Raw genomic sequence first — 17,942 nt, 5'->3', positions numbered from 1 at the left:
GGGTGCTGGAGCTGTCTTCAGGCGAGAGGCGGGGTACACCCTGGACTGGTGGCCAGCCAATCACAGGGCACATATAGACAAACAACCATTCACACTCACATTCATACCTATGGACAATTTGGAGTCGCCAATTAACCTAGCATGTTTTTGGAATGTGGGAGGAAACCGGAGTACCCGGAGAGAAAAACCGGGGAGAACATGCAAACTCCACACAGAGATGGCCGAGGGTGGGATTGGACCCGGGTCTCCTAGCTGTGAGGTCTGCACGCTAAATTACTGGACAGCCGTGCAGCCCTTCCCTGCTTTAATTTCAATCCTGAATCTTAATAATAATAATAATAATAATAATAATAAGTTAAGTGCTGGCAGCACGGCGATCGAGTGGTTAGCGCTCACACCTCACAGCTAGGAGACCAGGGTTCAATTCCACCCTCGGCCATCTCTGTGTGGAGTTTGCATGTTCTCCCCGTGCATGCGTGGGTTTTCTCCGGGTATTCTGGTTTCCTCCCACATTCCAAAAACATGCTAGGTTAATTGGCGACTCCAAATTGTCCATAGGTATGAATGTGAGTGTGAATGGTTGTTTGTCTATATGTGCCCTGTGATTGGCTGGCCACCAGTCCAGGGTGTACCCCGCCTCTCGCCCGAAGACAGCTGGGATAGGCTCCAGCAGCCCTCGTGAGGAAAAAGCGGTAGAAAATGAATGAATGAATGAAAGTTAAGTGCTCTGAGAACGCAGTATTCCGTCTATGTAGTATTTATAGGACAAAGGTGGGCCGCTGACATTTTTTTCGATTTTCAAGTGGGCCCTGAGTTGGTAAAGTTAGGGAACCCCTGGTCTATAATACTATCTCGCAGTTGCAGAAAGAGCAGAAAGGAGGCACAAACTAGTAAAAAAAGGAAGAACTGACAGCGTGGGAAAGGGAATTGCTGACTAGAAGACATTACTTGTGGAATTTTGATCCTTGTGAACATAAATTAACAAGGAACATCCAAGTGATGTTGGAGGAAAAGTTAACGATAATGATAAAGTTTACAATACGTCAACATAAACTGACTGATTTTTTACAGAAATCGCCTCTTTGGTTCTCAAATTTGACGGTGATAAAAGCGGTAGGAATAACAGGAAGAAAGCTGCCGTGTTGGGAATGTGCCGATTAACCTGTCAACTTAAATATTGTCAACTTGAACCTCTGGCGCTATATTGTGTGCATGTAAACGCAGTCACTGATAGACTTTGGTTTCTAAAGGTCTGAAGCGTAATCTGTGGAGCGAATGCAAAGTATGGATATTATCATTCGTTATTTTTCATGAACCAACATGAATTCTATTGACTTTTGTCAATATATTTTAAAACAGTGCTTCACAGATTTTGTTGGAATGGCACCAATTCAACTCAAATTAAAGTAAGCATTGATTGAAAATAGCTTTTTGATTAAAAAAAAAAAGTTTACTCCAATGTCTTGATGTAAAATCAAGTAAAAGGAAAACAAAGCACTGTAAAATGTTACGTCAAGTCGATGGATATTGCACACTGCGTTTGGAACCAAAGTGAAGCCATATCAAAGCATTATGGGCTGGGCGGATGAATCCAATGAAATCCCTACCTACACGACTAATACACCTACCCTGAAGCCGACAACTGGGGTGGAGAAGGCTCAGTCGATGGAAGGATCTCCTCCTCAGTCCTCCTTGGAGATGGCACCTGCCCAAATATGCCGCTGCTCTCCATGGGGGGTGACGGGGACTGGGAAGCCGGATAGCTGGTAGCGGACGAAGCAAAGGCCATGTGGGAACGATAGCTAGGACTGGCTCTTCTGCTAGCCTGGCCTAGTGCAGGTGAGGAAGAAGGGGAAGATCTTCTTGAGAAGGTGGCTGTGGAAGGAGGTAGGAGGGTAATCTCAGACATCTCTGGGGGTATGGGAGCTTGAACAATGTTTGGACGTGGCCGGGGACGGACGACAATCTCGGGGGATCCCTCATGGGAACTAAAGGGGCTCTGGGTGAGAGGTGAAAGTCGAGAGGGCTGGAGAACCACCTGATGCACACCGGGATCCATCCTACGAACCTGTCTGGGGCTAAAACGGGGGGTGGATTCGAACCATCGGGTATCTAGGCTACTGAACGTGCTCGGGCCAAGGTGGGCCATCGGATCGGTGTAAGGCAAAAGCGGAACACCCATACTGCGGCTCGTGTGTCTTAGCTGCCCTAAATGAGCCTCTTGCATAGCAAAACGCCTGGCTGGGGAGCCGTGAGGCTTGGCCTTGCTGGGAGACTTGCTTGCGTGACTCTGCGGACCTTCTAGTGACAAAACGGACGGATAGGTAGGCATCGGGAGGGAAGAGGGTTGAAAAGCGCTAAGGGGGAGAACATGAGGCGGTGGCGGTGGATACGGAGAGTCGTGGCGAAGATGCAGTGAGGGCTGGGGCGGGAAAATGAATTGGGGCCCCTCCACAGTTGAAAAGGTAAAATCCACTCCCCGCCAAAACTCCGGTGAATGGGAAGACGAAGTGAGCGTCAGAGGGTAAGGGTAGCCGGAGACGGCGTATTGTGTGAAATCAGCGTCTGCCATTTCTTCTGGAATCATGGGGTAACCAAACGGACCTTCGGTGAGGTAAGGAGGGGAGGACATGACAGAGCTAAGGGGACTGGTATCAGTCATGTAAAAAGGAGGAGGAGGATCATGGTCCCCGGGGGGGCCTAGGTAGCCATAGAAAGCCCTGTGATGGAGAGAGCCTCGAATCTGCCCCGTGGCCTGAAGTCGACTGCTCTCCATGATGGTCATACCTTCAAACGGCCTCTGGAAACGAGGGCTGTAGGCTGGAGGCTGGAGGTAGGATTCGTGACTGGAGATGGGTGAAATCTGGTGAGGCCGAAGGGGGGCCATGACCGGCGGAAGAGGCCTAAGATCGTCGTTCTCTTCGTCGGATTGCCGAAATTCAGGATATAGATCCGATTCTTCCACAAAGGGAAAGCCCTCGATTCTTCGGGGCTTGACAGACAATTCTGCGTCAGCGGGATCGATGACGAAGCGTCCGTCTGGACCGCGACTGATAAGTTCAATGGGTGTCGTTGCTTCAGCTTCAAGCTTGGAGATGAACTTCTTGCTGGTTATTGCTCTTTTGGTCTTCTTGTACAGAGACTCCTCCTTCTTCCCGGGACTTGGAGGTGGTTTCTTCCCACGTTGGGTATGACTGTCCTCGGATGATTCTGCTAGGGAGGAGGCTTTGGAGCGAATGCTTTCTGGGCTCGCCTTCCCTGAGGACGGCCTGTGGAGATAAACACCCATGACATGCACTCAGTCTCCACAAAGCAACACGACAGGATTGGAAGGGACGGCGTAGCGACTATGCAGTTGCGTAATTCACACTTAGCTTTGTAAAGAGGCCCAATTGGGACTTTTGTATTCCCTATTCACTGAAATACACCAACAAAATCAAATATCCAATTTCTAATGAACCAAATCCAGTCGATGGGCTTCATTTAATTTTTGTGTTGATTTTGCTGCGGTTTTAAAGTAGAAAGGTGTAATTGGAACAAAAAATACATGCTGCAACAATCTGCTACACTTTGTTCATTCTCACAGCTTCCAGTGAGTTGTGTGTGTTGTGTGGTGTGTACTTACGGCGATGCCATACTTTTTCTGCAGTGGGTTATGGAAAGAGGGGGATCTGGGAAAAGAAACATAAATACAGGGTGTCCCACAAATCTGGATGTATACAGCGTATTCTATAACAACATACATATATACTGTATAAAAGCCATAGCATTTCAGTATGTGGAATCAAACTATGGAAAAAAAAATTAATAAAAATTTATAATAGTAAAATTACAATTACAGTAATTGTAATAACTTTTGTAAATTGTAATTTTAATTGTAATTGCAAAAATTACAAGTACCCTAATTGCAAAAATTACAAGTACCTAATTGCAAAAATTACAATTACTCTAATTGCAAAAATTACAATCACTGTAATTGCAAAAATTACAATCACTGTAATTGTAACTTTAATTGCAATTTTAATTTTAATTAATTGTAATTGTAAAAAATAATTACATGTTTGCAATTACATTCGTAATTGTAATTTTTGCAATTACATTCGTAATTGTAATTTTTGCAATTACAGCAATTGTAATTTTTGCAATTACAATTACAGTAATTGTAATTTTAATTTTAATTCAAATTAATTAATTTTTGAGTGATGAGCTGTAAGGTTTTGAGTAATTTTTCGAGCAATTTTAATGCACGTCAAGTCGCATGGCTCACGAACAAGTTACCTTCCAGGTTCCACTGTATTGTGTACAGCATATGACGTCGTTTCACCTCACCTTTTTTTCTTTTTAGCTTCCGCCGCCGCTGCTTATTGACAAAGCAGGCTGCCATTGTACTGAAAAGAACAGCTGCAGCCAAGAAGCAGATTGTGGCCACAATACCAGCCACGACTGGTCGTGCCAACCCTGATTCCTCAACCAACTCTGGAGGTGGAAAGAAGTCTGCGGGGGTAAGAACAAAAAGCCACATTTATTTTGAAAATTGCTGATGGGTCATGTGACCGATCAAAAACGTTATTAAAATCCAGTCGAGGTTTGCATAACTTGAGTCATGTTGTGAAGGACCTCAAGTGGGCACAGTTGGAACATTGTGTTTTTTTAAGATGCCATGACACATATCTCTATTATGATAACAAGAAAAGAAAAAAAGAAGCTTGGTATCGCTATGGCAATAGTATCGGCCAATCCAAAACAATAGTTACCTGTACTGGACACCCCTACTATGTTGCTGGGCTCACTGATCATCTCATCCATGACAGCCATGACACGGAACTCATACCAGGCTTCCTAACAGAAGAAGAACGGAAGAGTGGTTTATTGTAACAGACAGAAAAATCATGATGATGGGTCATGATGTCAAAGGAGTTGGGAGCACAGTTATCATTAAAAGAATTAATAATAATACATTTTACTTGTATAGCGCTTTTCAGAGTACTCAAAGACACTAAAAAAAGAATTGAGTAAAAACAGTAAACGATGCATTAAAATACAATATCCAAACATTCATTCAGAGCTAAAACAAGGCTAAAAGCTAAAGGCTAAAAGGTGGGTTTTGAGTTGTTTTTTGAAGGTGGGAAGGTCGGGGTAAGCACGGAGGGTGGGGGCAGCGATGGAGAAAACTCTGTCTCTCCAGGTTCGGAGCTTGGTCTTACAATTAGTAACGCCCTTTGCTGACCCCCCCACCCCCGTCAAGATGATGCACGTTTGTGATGTTACCTGGATGAGGTCACGAGCGAGCATCTCCGTTTCGCTGGAGGGAATGTTGTCATCCAGAACCTCCCATCGTTCCCCTAAGCGAAACTCCATGATATAACGCTGGATCGGTGCTGTGTGATTGGCGGGTGGGATCCAGGTGAGCAGGACTCCCTGCTGCGTGCGATTGGCTGTGAGGCACCGTGGTGGGGTTAGCAGCACCAGTGGTTCAGGGGTACTAATGGGAAATACTGGAAGAGCGCATTAGGATTACAAAATTGCGTGGGAAAGGATCCACTCAATACTCCGTGAGAGGTTCGAGCAGCATGGCAGGAATAAATCACTAAATGAACTATGGAGTGACTGGGTGTGATAAAGATTTTATATTATGTGTATTTTCTCAGACTGGGGGCATATTTGACAACTATTATATAAAGTGTTACATAAACTTTCTCTAAAACAGACATGTCTGACTGAAGCCTGGGGGCTTTTCACTGTTAAAAACATTTGTTGTGAAGAATTGTCTGGAAGAAAAGTCTGGATATATACAGCATATACTACTGTATAAAAAGCCATAGCATTTCAGTATGTGGAATCAAACTATGGAATGGATTGAGTAAGACCCTCAAACAATGCACAACGATGAGCCAATTCAAGAAACAATACAAGCAGTTGATGTTTGCTAAATACAAGGATGAAGAGTCTTGAACCAGTCATGATGTGCTATATATATATATATATATATATATATATATATATATCACTATATTGACACTTACTATGGTACTCATTATGTCATTGGATGCTCATATCACCTCATACTAAATAAAACTAAAAAAAATCAAAAATAAACAAAAAAATACAATAAGAATAATAAATAAATAAAACTTAAATTGCATTAGGAAGGCAGGAAGTGAACAAATGTAACAGTTACTGATTGTAAAAGTACTTTTAAAATGTAGTAGTTTAAATCAGCGGAATCGTTTAATTACGCAGATCGCTGTAAACCAGGGGTCTCAAACACATGGCCCGCAGGACACTAGCTTGAGGCCCCCACCTTGATATGAAAGTTTAATGTTAGTGTGGCCCGCACAAGTTTGATATGGATGCTGTATGGTATCATGTACCCAGAAAAAATTATTACGTTTGATTAATGTTCATGTTAAAGGTTAAATAACTGTTATCCTCCTTATCCGTGTGGAAGTGGTAAGTTTTTGGCTATTTAAGTTTAAAGGAAATAACTTGAAGGCTACCGTTTAGGTCCCTAGCTCTCTAGTTTGCGAGTTAGCATGTGTCTCAAGACCCTGCAGTTGCGCAATATGTTGTAAATAAAAAATGTATAAATGTGACTATAGTCGTGTTTTGTCATGTCTACAGGGCTCTAATAATGCTTTGTTCATTTTAATCTGAAAAAAATAATTTGTCTAGCCACCAACTATATGTGGTTTCTTAAGTTTTTATTATTATTACCGATTGATTGATTTTCTTTATTCTTGATTTGTTTATTTATTTTTCATCTTATTTTGTGCAGAAAAATAAAAATTAAGATATTTGAGAATAGTGGAATGTTTTATCAGAGCTTTTATTGTAGAAAATCGGAACCAAAGCACTGAAAAAGTTTGTATATTTTTCTGTTTTTAGTAAATGCATTTTTTTTGGAAAACCTGATGCGTCCCAGCCTCGCCCAGACCCTAGCTCCAGTGGCCCCCAGGTAAATTGAGTTTGAGACCCCTGCTGTAAACACTTCCTTTGACAAGTCGCCAATTAACCTAACCCGGAGTACCCGGAGAAAACCCACGGATGCAAACTCCCAAGCAGAGATTCGAACGCAGGTCTTCCTGATCTCCTGACCATGTCAGGTCACTCGTCCACCATGCGTCCGGCTTCGTTTTCATTTCTTGCGAATTCAATGTTATTTGGAGCTTGTAAAACTACGTGTCTGGAACGGATTCATGGATTTGCATTACGCATCTCAGTTTGCGTCTGACCTTCTGGAACGGATTATTGACGCTAATCGAGTTTCCACTGTATCCGTCCTGGCCGATTGGCACCGAGAATGCTCACCTAATGTGTTCACAGTGACAACCTCGCTGAAGGGACCTGTGCCGAGCTTGTTCTGGGCCAGGACGCTGAATTGGTAAGTTGTGTCGGGCTCCAGACCAGACACCGCCATCCACTCCTGGCTTCCTGGCACCGGTACGGACAGCCAGTCATGTGGGCCCAAATGCTCCCGTTTTAGCCTGTCAGATAAATCGGGGTGAGAGGTGAGTGGGACAGGCGGGATGACGGCAACAAACAACAAAAGTTCATATTAATTTTGAAAGTAGAGTCCTATTTATAATCCTTCAGTTAAACGATAAACGTAAACGAGTATTCACTTGATGGTACGCCCATGCTGCGGTCAGCTGCTGTTTGCTCATGCCATTCAGTCAAAGATTGCACATGCAGGAATTGCAACAACGGTGCAAAAATAATAATAACTCCAGATCTTGCGTAGATTGCTTGCTAGGACTGGATGTTACAATCCCATGATAATGGTCTTTGTCGGAGCGCGTGACAAGGATCAGTGCGTGATCCAGAATTTTTCCAACAATTATTATTCTGACAGTGAATACTTCTGATTCACAGAAAATGATAACCATTGCATATGTTTTCCTTTCAAGAAACTGACTAGGAAAAACTTAAAGTGGGTAGCTCATTTTACAACTGCAAGTTTTTAAAAAACGAAATAATTTGGTGATAACTATATCAAATTTTAGGTTAAAGTATCAATTTTGGAAATACTGGGTCATTATTTTATTCAGGAAACAATATACAGTTAGAAATACCCCCAGTTTTTTTATGTGTAATGTGAGTGGCGACGGGTCCCACTTTGTTTGGCGATCCTTGAATGCACCATCTAACTTTCTCCCATGCGGTTTTTCCCCTTTTTCTTTCACCAAGGTCAAATTTGATGAATTTATTGAGTGCTAATGTGCGTATTTGTGTCTAGGCTCATACTGGTGGATGATGAGTCCGTATTCAATTAGTGCTTTTAATTTGATGTTGTTTCCGTCATAGTTTTACAACATATATTCATTCATTCATTCGCAGGGGTTATAGGGGGTGCTGGAGCCTATCCCAGCTGTCTTCGGGCGAGAGGCGGGGTACACCCTGGACTGGTGGCCAGCCAATCACAGGGCACATATAGACAAACAACCATTCACACTCACATTCATACCTATGGACAATTTGGATTCGCCAATTAACCTAGCATGTTTTTGGAATGTGGGAGGAACAAAAGAAGGTTTAGTAATCAGCAAAATAACTTAGCTAAGTTTCAGGAAAATATCCGTTCCTGACTAAAAAAAAATGGAGAAAACCGGCTTACAAATACATTTCAAGCATTAGAGCCCTCTAAATTTGAAATAACACCCCCATAGTCACTTTACCAACAACCATTCACACTCACATTCATAATTTGGAGTCGCTAATTAACCTAGCATGTTTTTGGAATGTGGGAGGAAACCGGAGTACGCAGAGAACATGCAAACTCCACACAGAGATGGCCGAGGGTGGAATTGAACTCGGGTTTCCTAGCTGTGGGGCCTGTGTGCTAACCACTTGACCACTGTGCAGCCACATATTTTTACTTTATTGTCAATTTGGAGTTACCAATTAACCTAGCATGTTTTTGGAATGTGGGAGGAAACCGGAGTACCCGGAGAAAACCCACGCATGCACGGAGATGGCCGAGGGTGGAATTGAACTCTGGTCTCCTAGCTGTGAGGTCTGCGTGCTAACTTACAACATACATAATAAGTTAAATTAGATGGCTATAATGTACATATGTTTTGCTATGTGTTGAAAATCTTTCACGGTGACTAGCTTGTGCGCCGCTAATGCTAACACTGCTCATGTTATTTAGATCCATTCTCATCTTCAGTCATGGTCAAACTGACACAAGGGTGCGTTCAAGAAACCCAACTTTTGTCCGCAGACCAAATACAATTCAATTAAGCATATGCACAAAAAGCAGCCACGGAAGCAGCAGAAGCATAAAAGAGAGTTGGGATAGGTCATGGCTGCGTTCAGGGGTGTAAATAAAATTTGACTCATCAAGTACTAGCTTAACACGATAGAAGGTGGGAAAGCAGGAAGCGAAGCAGGCTGGGATGACTCACACATGGCCGTACCAGACTGAGAGCGTCTGCTGGTAGCCTCCGTCGTAGCCCACCTCCCAGGACACGTTGGCCCAGGTGGAGGATGCCACCACGCGGACGCTGGTGGGGGAGTGTGGGCTTGTGCCTGCAGGGTGGATGTTTTGTTAAAAGGGCATTTAATGTCCTCACTGTTTACTAGTCACACGATGAACACAGTGGCGTCATTAGGCGTAATTTTAGGGGGTGCTTCAGTCCCCCTAGTCCCCCCTTCTTAAGTCCCCCTAAATCATTTGATATTTTGTATTGATTTTATTTGTATTTTTTATTGTTTGTTTTTTTTTTACAAAAAAAATCTCTGACAAATTTAATATAATAGGGCAAAAGCAGGCTAATAATAAGCAAGACAATAAGCAGGCTAATACCAGCCTACTACTACTACTACTACTACTAGTAGTAGTAATTTTATATAATAGGGCTAATAAGCAAGCCTATTTTTAAAAAATTGCCTAAAATGTTCTTAAGCCCCCCTAAATAATTTGATATTTTTTCTTGATTTTATTTGTATTTTTATTATTTATTTATTTTTTAAACAAAAAAAATATCTGACAAATTTCATATAATAGGGCAAAATCAGGCTAATAAGCAAGCCTATTTTAAAAAATGGCCTAAAATGTTCTTAAGCCCCCCTAAATAATTTGATATTTTTTATAGATTTGATTTGTATTTTTATTATTTATCTATTTATTTTTTAAACAAAAAAAATCTCTGACAAATTTCATATAATAGGGCAAAAGTAGGTTAATAAGCAAGCCAATAAGCAGGCTAATACTAGCCTACTACTACTACCAGTAGTAGTAATTTTATATAATAGGGCAAAAGCAGGCTAATAACCAAGCCTATTTTAAAAAATGGCCTAAAATGTTCTTAAGCCCCCCCTTAATAATTTGATATTTTTTATTGATTTTATTTGTATTTTTATAATTTATTTATTTTTTTGACAAAAAAATCTCTGACAAATTTCATAAGCAGGCTAATAAGCAAGCCAATAAGCAGGCTAATACTAGCCTACTAATACTACTACTAGTAGTAGTAGTAATAATCAGAAGAAGAATAATGATGATAGTAATAATAATAGGCTAATTAATAATATAATAATGATTATTATATCATTGATCACTGTCCACTGGACAGAATGGTTGCAGAGCTTGAGCAGCGGTTTTGCAGTATAGATTGTGTGTACTTGTGTACATTTAATGGTGGCCTAAAACAATTGAGTATCTCTACTAAATCTGTCCAAAAGTGGGAAAGTTATATCCTGGTTCTTGTTCCTTATTTGTTTTTTTGATTTTTTTTTTAATGTGTACTACATTCATTCGTATCCTGTGCATCTCCAGGGGGCTAAGCGCCCCCTGTCCTCAGATCCCAGTGACGCCCCTGAGTGAACACATCATTCCCAAACAATACAACTTCTTTAAGTGATTCTTTTAGGAAGGCCATTTCGGTCTGGTGGTATGGTGTGAGATTTTTCGTGTATGTGTTTTGCTCGATGAAAGCCTAGCTAGGAATAGTTGGTATTCGTGCCGTGATGTACGAACGTTACCTATGACTTGGACATGCGTGCTGGCAGTGATGCTCGTAGCAACGTTGGTGGCAACACACTCCCATTCCCCGTGGTCCTCCTTTGTAAGTGACTTGAACTGTAAGTTGCCTCGAGGCAGAACATTGTGCTTGCTTTTGCTGGACTTCCCTACCTGCAGATCACCCAAATATGGGACAGATAAAGCCTATGAAATACAATGCAACAGCCTTGTTAGCAAACAATGGAAACACAAACTTCAACAGTCCTGATGGTCAGACAGTTTTCTGTCTAATTTATGAACCAAATGTTAAAAAATTGCAACGTTATTTGTTTAAAAATAAAATTTGTATAATAATATATACTTTTCATTCATTCATTTTCTACCGCATTTTCTATCCTCACAAGAGTCACAGGGGGTGCTGGAGCCTACCCCAGCTGTCTTCGGCCGAGAGGCCGGGTACACCCTGGACTGGTGGCCAGCCAATCACAGGGCACATATAGACAAACAACCATTCACACTCACATTCATACCTATGGACAATTTGGAGTCGCTAATTAACCTAGCATGTTTTTGGAATGTGGGAGGAAACCGGAGTACCCGTAGAAAACCCACGCATGCACGGGGAGAACATGCAAACTCCACACAGAGATGGCCGAGGGTGGAATTGAACTTGGGTCTCCTAGCTGTGAGGCCTGCGCGCTAACCACTTGCAGCCCGAAAATAATAATAATTTTTGCTTTTCTTGACTTATTTTGCATTATTGACTTGATTGTGGGCTGCACGGTATCGAGTGATTAGCGCACATGCCACGCAGGTAGAAGACCCGAGTTCGACTCTACCCTCGGCTATCTCTGTGTGGAGTTTGCATGTCCTCCCTGTGCATGCGTTGGTTTTCTCCCAACTCAAAATTGTCCGGAGTACCCGGAGAACATGCAAACTCCACACAGAGATGGTCGAGGGTGGAATTGAACTCGGGTCACCTAGCATGTTTTTGGAATGTGGGAGGAAACCGGAGTACCCGGAGAACATGCAAACTCCACACAGAGATAGCCGAGGGTGGAATTGAACTCAGGTCTCCTAGCTATGGGGCCTGTGTGGTAAGCACTCTGTGCCACTGTGCAGCCCCATATTTTTACTTTGTCATAAAATGTAAACGTTTTCTCTTTGGATGACCTTATACTTGTAAAATTACTGCTGACTTTTCCATTTTTGTTGTTTTATTAAAGTAAAAAAAAAAAAAAAGCCGCCTGCTTCAAATGGCCCCTGGGGCGCTCTTTGGACACCACTCATCTAAGATACTAATCTGCTCCACCAATGCTGTGAATTTAAGAGAAATTCTTAAAAATCTTAGCAATTAAATATAACAATTAAATATAAAAACATGTGAAAAAAAAATTGTTGGATGAAGGTTATATTTTGTCGCCAGTCAAAAGTCAGCCTGAATATGATCTCAAGATATCACAGAGAGCGTTGCAGGAGTAGAGGATCTTACCTTCCTCCATGTTATATTAGGGAATGGGTCTCCTTCTGCCTCACATGGGATAACAAGTTCTCTCCCGGCCTCCTGTCTGTACTCCCCTCCAGGGACCACTGAGAATTTGGGAGGGTCCTGTCAAGGTTGAAAGCCAGTGTAGGTAAGTACAGCATCGCCTGCAGCGTTTTGACATATTTCCCAATTATGTTGCCAAATTTGGAAAAGAGGAAAGAGGTTCATCCTACCATGATAAGGTGTATAGTATATTTACCGTGTGACTGCAAACGCACCTTTAGCACCAAGGGAGCGGGAGGGGACCATCCCATGGAACCCAGGGCATTGTAAGGCATGCAGGTATAGGTGCCGAGAGAGTCCTCTGTCACCTCTGCCACACGGATGCTCCCGTCGTCCATTTGGCTCCAACCAGGGTACTGTGAATGGTCGCCATTTTCCGCCATAGAAAAGTGTGAATCCATGGCAAAAGTGTTGAAATTCTCATTAATTCCTGCTCTGATGTGGCGTGTACCTTATCTATCCGCAGAGGAAGACCGTCTTTCTTCCACTTCACCAAAGTTACAGGTGGGCTGGCATCTACCGGACATCGGATAAAGCCTGGCAGACCAATGGCCGCGTAGATGACTGATGGCATGTTTACAACACGGGCAGGATCTGATCAAACACATTACAAAAAGGGAAGGGTGTAATGCAGGGTCGTCCAAAGTGCGGCCCGGGCGACCATCTGCACGTTCCAAAAATACAATTGAACATTCATTCATTTTCTACTGCTTTTCCTCATGAGGGTCGCGGGGGTGCTGGAGCCTATCCCAGCTGTCTTCGGGCGAGAGGCAGGGAACACCCCAGACCGGTCACATATAGACAAACAACCATTCACACTCACATTCATACCTATGGACAATTTGGAGTCGCTAATTAACCTAGCATGTTTTTGGAATGTGGGAGGAAACCGGAGTACCCGGAAGAAAACCCACGCATGCACGGGGAGAACATGCCAACTTCACACAGAGATGGCCGAGTGTGGAATCGGTCTCCTTACAATTGAACAAAAAAAAAAAAATAATACAATTAACCAGTGGCTAATAGTCTAAAAATAAAGAATTAATTTAAAGAAATGCTGCAAATGTTTGACAGACAGTATGAATGGCCTGCAAGAAAATACATGTCACAAACGGCAATTCCACAACTTCACATAGTGAACGATGATAGTGCAATATTTCCTTTACTATATCATGATATGATATCATAATTTTTGGACTATTAATATTAATATATTTTGTGGCCGTATTCAACCACAAAACAGTAATTCATTCATTCATTTTCTACCACTTTTCCTCACGAGGGTCATGGGGGTGCTGGAACCTATCCCAGCTGTCTTCGGGCAAGAGGCGGGATACACAGTGGACTGTTGGCCAGCCAATCACAGGGCACATATAGACAAACAACCATTCACACTCACATTCATACCTATGGGCAATTTGGAAACCGGAGTACCCGGAGAAAACCCATGCATTCACGGATAGAACATGCAAACTCCACACAGAGATGGTCGAGGGTGGAATTGAACTGGGGTCTCCTCGCTGTGAGGCCTGCGTGCTAACCACTCGATCACCGTGCAACTCTGCATGAGGTGATAGAAATGAAAAGATGAGAGTGAGTGGAGGAGGTTGTGGAGATGGAGTGAATACTACTGGTTTGACGGAGAAATGACAAGGAAGGGAGCGCGTGAGAGGTTGGTGGGGGGGGGGGTTGACGAGATGACGTAAGGTAGAGAGACGCCACCAAAGGAGAGATGAAGAGGAGAGGTGTGAGCACGATGCAAAGGAGATGGAAAAAGTGAACATTTTAGATTAACTTTATTAATCTTGTGATAAAAATGACGGAGAAAGAATAAAAGCTTGAATGTGACATGGTCAGAACAACTTAAAAAGTCCTGGCTCTGTGCGAGCCGGCTTGGCAGGGCTCTGGCACCGGGAGCCCAGAGGAGCGCCGCTAGCAGCGTCACCGACAAGAATATCAGCCAAGGTTCTAAAAATAGCTTCCAGACACCGCTATCGCTCACGACCCTGCCGGTTCCTGCTGGAAGATGCTTTATCCAAATCATTCATTGGGAAACACCTTAGGGGAGATGCTGCAATGGACGGAGGAGAACGGCGGTGGGAATGATTCCGACTTGGAATCATGAGAATGTAGCACGTGAGAGCCCTCTGCTGTCTACCGTGCCTGATCTTACGGCAATGATGTAATCCCCGGCTCTTCCCCTCCCCTCCCCTCCTGCTTTCCCCAAGACTGGTGTTGCCTGCCTCTATTTGTCACACAGCACACGCTGGAGTAGAACAATCTGAGGCAGGAGAGCAGGGGAAGGCAGAAACGTCTGTTGCCTTGACTACTGCCGCTGGCCTGTATCGCCATTTTCACACAGATGCCGTTTCCAAACTGATGTCATCGTCTCATTTGCATAATTGTCCATGATGCAAAACTCTGTCCGGAGTGGAGATGAAAAACTGAGCTTTTTTGGTTTGTGTGCGGAGCAAGCAGCTCATTACACGTACGTATATTTAGAATATCATTATCATTATCTAGCTGGGATAGGCTCCAGCACCCCCGCGACCCTTGTGAGGAAAAAGCGGTAGAAAATGAATGAATAAATGAATGATTATCATTATCTATCAATTGATGTTATAATGTGGAACCAAGTCAGTTGGGGTGGGTGTGTAAGACAATGGTGTCCAAAGTGTGGCCCAGGGGCCATATGCAGCCTGCAGGTGATTTTTTTCATTCTAAGAAAAAAAACTAAAAAAAAAAACAACAAAAGTGAAAAAAATCAGTAGTAATATTACAAGAATAAAGTCCAAATGTTAAGAGAAAAATTTTATAACCTAATGAAAAAATTTCATAATTTTACAAGAATACAATTAAAATTAGATTACATTAGGAAAAAGTTATAATATATAAAGTCAAAAAATAAAGTCAAAATATTATGTTCATTCATTCATTCATTCATTTTCTACCGCTTATCCTCACAAGGGTCGCGGGGGGGGGGGGCTGAAGCCCTTTCCTGCTGTCTTCAGGCGAGAGGTGCAAGAAAATACATGTCACAAATGGCAATTCCACAACTTCACAGAGTGAACAATGATATATCCTTTACTATATCATGATATGGTATCATAATTTTTGGACTATTAATATTAATATATTTTGTGTCAGTATTCAACCACAAACAGTAATTCATTCATTCATTTTCTACCGCTTATCCTCACGAGGGTCACAGGGGTGCTGGAGCCTATCCCAGCTGTCTTTGGGGGAGAGGCGGGGTACACCCTGGACTGGTGGCCAGCCAATCACAGGGCACATATAGACAAACAACCATTCACACTCACATTCATACCTATGGACAATTTGGAGTCGCCAATTAACCTAGCATGTTTTTGGAATGTGGGAGGAAACCGGAGTACCCGGAGAAAACCCACGCATGCACGGGGAGAACATGCAAACTCCACACAGAGATGGCCGAGGGTGGAATTGAACTCGGGTCTCCTAGCTGTGAGGTCTGCACGCTAACTTCCAACATACATAATAAGTTAAATTAGGTCGCTATAATGTACATATGTTTTGCTGATGTTTTGAAAATCTTTCACGGCGACTAGCTTGTGCGCCGCTAATGCTAACACTTCCCAATTCAAAATATTATGCTAATAAAGTCAAACATTTGAGAACAAAATTTGCAAGAAGAGAGTTAAAATAGTTGGGGGGGGAGCCAACAGCAAAACAGCAATAATTTTACGAGTCGAGTCAAAATATAAGAGATAAAAAATTGTATTTTACCAAGAAAAAAGCTGCAATTTTATGATAATAGATTTTTTAAATTAGCATGAAAAACAAGCAAAAGGGGTCGTATGTTGTAGTGGTGGACAAAACAGTGAACCGGATCATTCCGGTCAATTCAATAAAAAGATCCGTTCATTTCGGTCAATTGGTGGTTAGCCTGTGATCTCCCCCTGTGCATAGACCCGGTCAGCCGTGTCGAGTCCGTCCGTTCACTCATGTTCACTTTCGTTCCGACTCAACAGCGCAACACGTGATGACTAGTGGTGTGTCGGTTATGAACGAACGGGTCAAAAGAACTGTTTTTTTTTGTGAACGGAATGAACGAAGTCATCGCCAGTGTCGGTCAATCTCTCGATCTCGGTCTTTCAGTCAGATAACCCCACCCACAGAGCGAGGTGCGACGATAGGATAAGACAGGCAAGCACACCGATAATCCCGCCCTCTAAAATGAACGGTGAACTGACTCTCCAGCCACCCAAAAAAAAGCATTTGCAACTGAACGGGTATTTTAGGGCCGGTGACCTCGTTCATTCTGTTCACAAAAAAGAACTCGTTCTTTTGACCCATTCGTTAATGACTGACACACCACCAGTATGTTGTCAAACTGAAACCGGTTACGGTTTATCCCAGCTCTCGGGGGGCCTTGGATTTGATATTTTCCCTGCTCTCCATGAATGCCTCACTCGTCAACAATAAGAGGTTCAGCAAAGTTGTCTGAAAAGATAGTCGGGCGACTCTTATTGCGCCTTTTTGGACATGTTGAATTGTGCCAATGGAAAACATTGAGATGTCTGAAAGAAACAAATAAAACCATTACCATCACTACCAAACACAAGCAGTAGGGCCTTAAGGACTGTTACCATGGTTACTGGTATATCAAATGGCAAACAAACACCTACACTATACTGTAAGTGTTCTGTTTCGCCGATAAGCGTTTCAAACATTTCCATGCGGCATGTTTATTCCACTATGTCACGAGAAGGAATGGGCCATGCATGCAAAAGGAAGACGACTGGGGGGGGGGGGGGGGGGGGGTAAGTTGAGTAGGTGACTCACATTGCACCCTCAGGTAGGCAGAGGCAGTCGGTGGCTGGCCAAGGCTGTTGCTAGGAGCACAAGTGTATTTCCCAGCATCCTCCGGCTTGACTTGGGCAATGATGAGGGAGCCATCGATCAGAACACTGACCCTGCGCTTTAGGTCACTGATATGAGGAGAACATAACATTGCATAAGCCTCTGTGTGATATTTACAGAAATATCAAATGTAAATATATATCAAATGTAATGTGTTTTCTTTAAGGAAAAAAAAAAAAATCTGAAAATCTAGCTTCACACGAGCTAATTTTAAAAACTTTTCAGTTGCATCACAAACGCTGCCATTGTAGTGAAGGACTCATGTTGCACTGTCCTTGGCAGGACAGCTGACACTTCTCGGGCGAGTTCCCTCCACTGACCTGTTCTACCACTGGTGCGAGGCCCACCAGTGGCGTCCTCAGCTTCATTCATCTGTTTTTTGTTTTTTTTGTTTCATTTTATTTCTACCATGTGCTGTGGGCCAAATTAAAAATCGCCGCAAATCGCCCATGACGCAACTGCTTTTATCATCAAGCTCAATTTATTTAGCTTGTTTATTATTTTGCAAATAAAAAATATTATTTA

General features: G+C 42.7%; 1 protein-coding gene across 5 annotated transcripts in view; it reads right to left on the bottom strand.

Annotated features, from left to right (window-relative positions):
• LOC131138007 (protein turtle homolog B-like) overlaps positions 1 to 17,942 on the bottom strand; it is a 58,701-nt gene that overhangs the window by 16,303 nt on the left and 24,456 nt on the right. For 2 of the 5 annotated variants that reach the window (XM_058086536.2, XM_058086541.2), the window contains exons 7-18: positions 17,340 to 17,485; positions 12,967 to 13,109; positions 12,731 to 12,871; positions 12,459 to 12,575; positions 10,987 to 11,170; positions 9,408 to 9,531; positions 7,309 to 7,484; positions 5,269 to 5,495; positions 4,755 to 4,839; positions 4,330 to 4,494; positions 3,626 to 3,671; positions 1,629 to 3,269 (exon numbers count right to left, since the gene is read on the bottom strand). In XM_058086536.2, coding sequence (XP_057942519.2) covers positions 1,629 to 3,269; positions 3,626 to 3,671; positions 4,330 to 4,494; positions 4,755 to 4,839; positions 5,269 to 5,495; positions 7,309 to 7,484; positions 9,408 to 9,531; positions 10,987 to 11,170; positions 12,459 to 12,575; positions 12,731 to 12,871; positions 12,967 to 13,109; positions 17,340 to 17,485 — 3,195 coding nt within the window. The remainder of the gene's footprint in view (positions 1 to 1,628; positions 3,270 to 3,625; positions 3,672 to 4,329; positions 4,495 to 4,754; positions 4,840 to 5,268; positions 5,496 to 7,308; positions 7,485 to 9,407; positions 9,532 to 10,986; positions 11,171 to 12,458; positions 12,576 to 12,730; positions 12,872 to 12,966; positions 13,110 to 17,339; positions 17,486 to 17,942) is intronic. The other 3 variants (XM_058086537.2, XM_058086538.2, XM_058086539.2) reach the window with 3 other exon arrangements.

The sequence above is a fragment of the Doryrhamphus excisus genome, linkage group LG21 (assembly GCF_037039965.1).
Source record: "Doryrhamphus excisus strain RoL-2023G ecotype Guam linkage group LG21, RoL_Dexc_Guam_v1.1, whole genome shotgun sequence".
In the NCBI taxonomy this organism is placed as follows: Eukaryota; Metazoa; Chordata; class Actinopteri; order Syngnathiformes; family Syngnathidae; genus Doryrhamphus; species Doryrhamphus excisus.
Note: the sequence above shows the minus strand (reverse complement) of the source record. Positions and strands in the feature narration are given on the sequence as shown.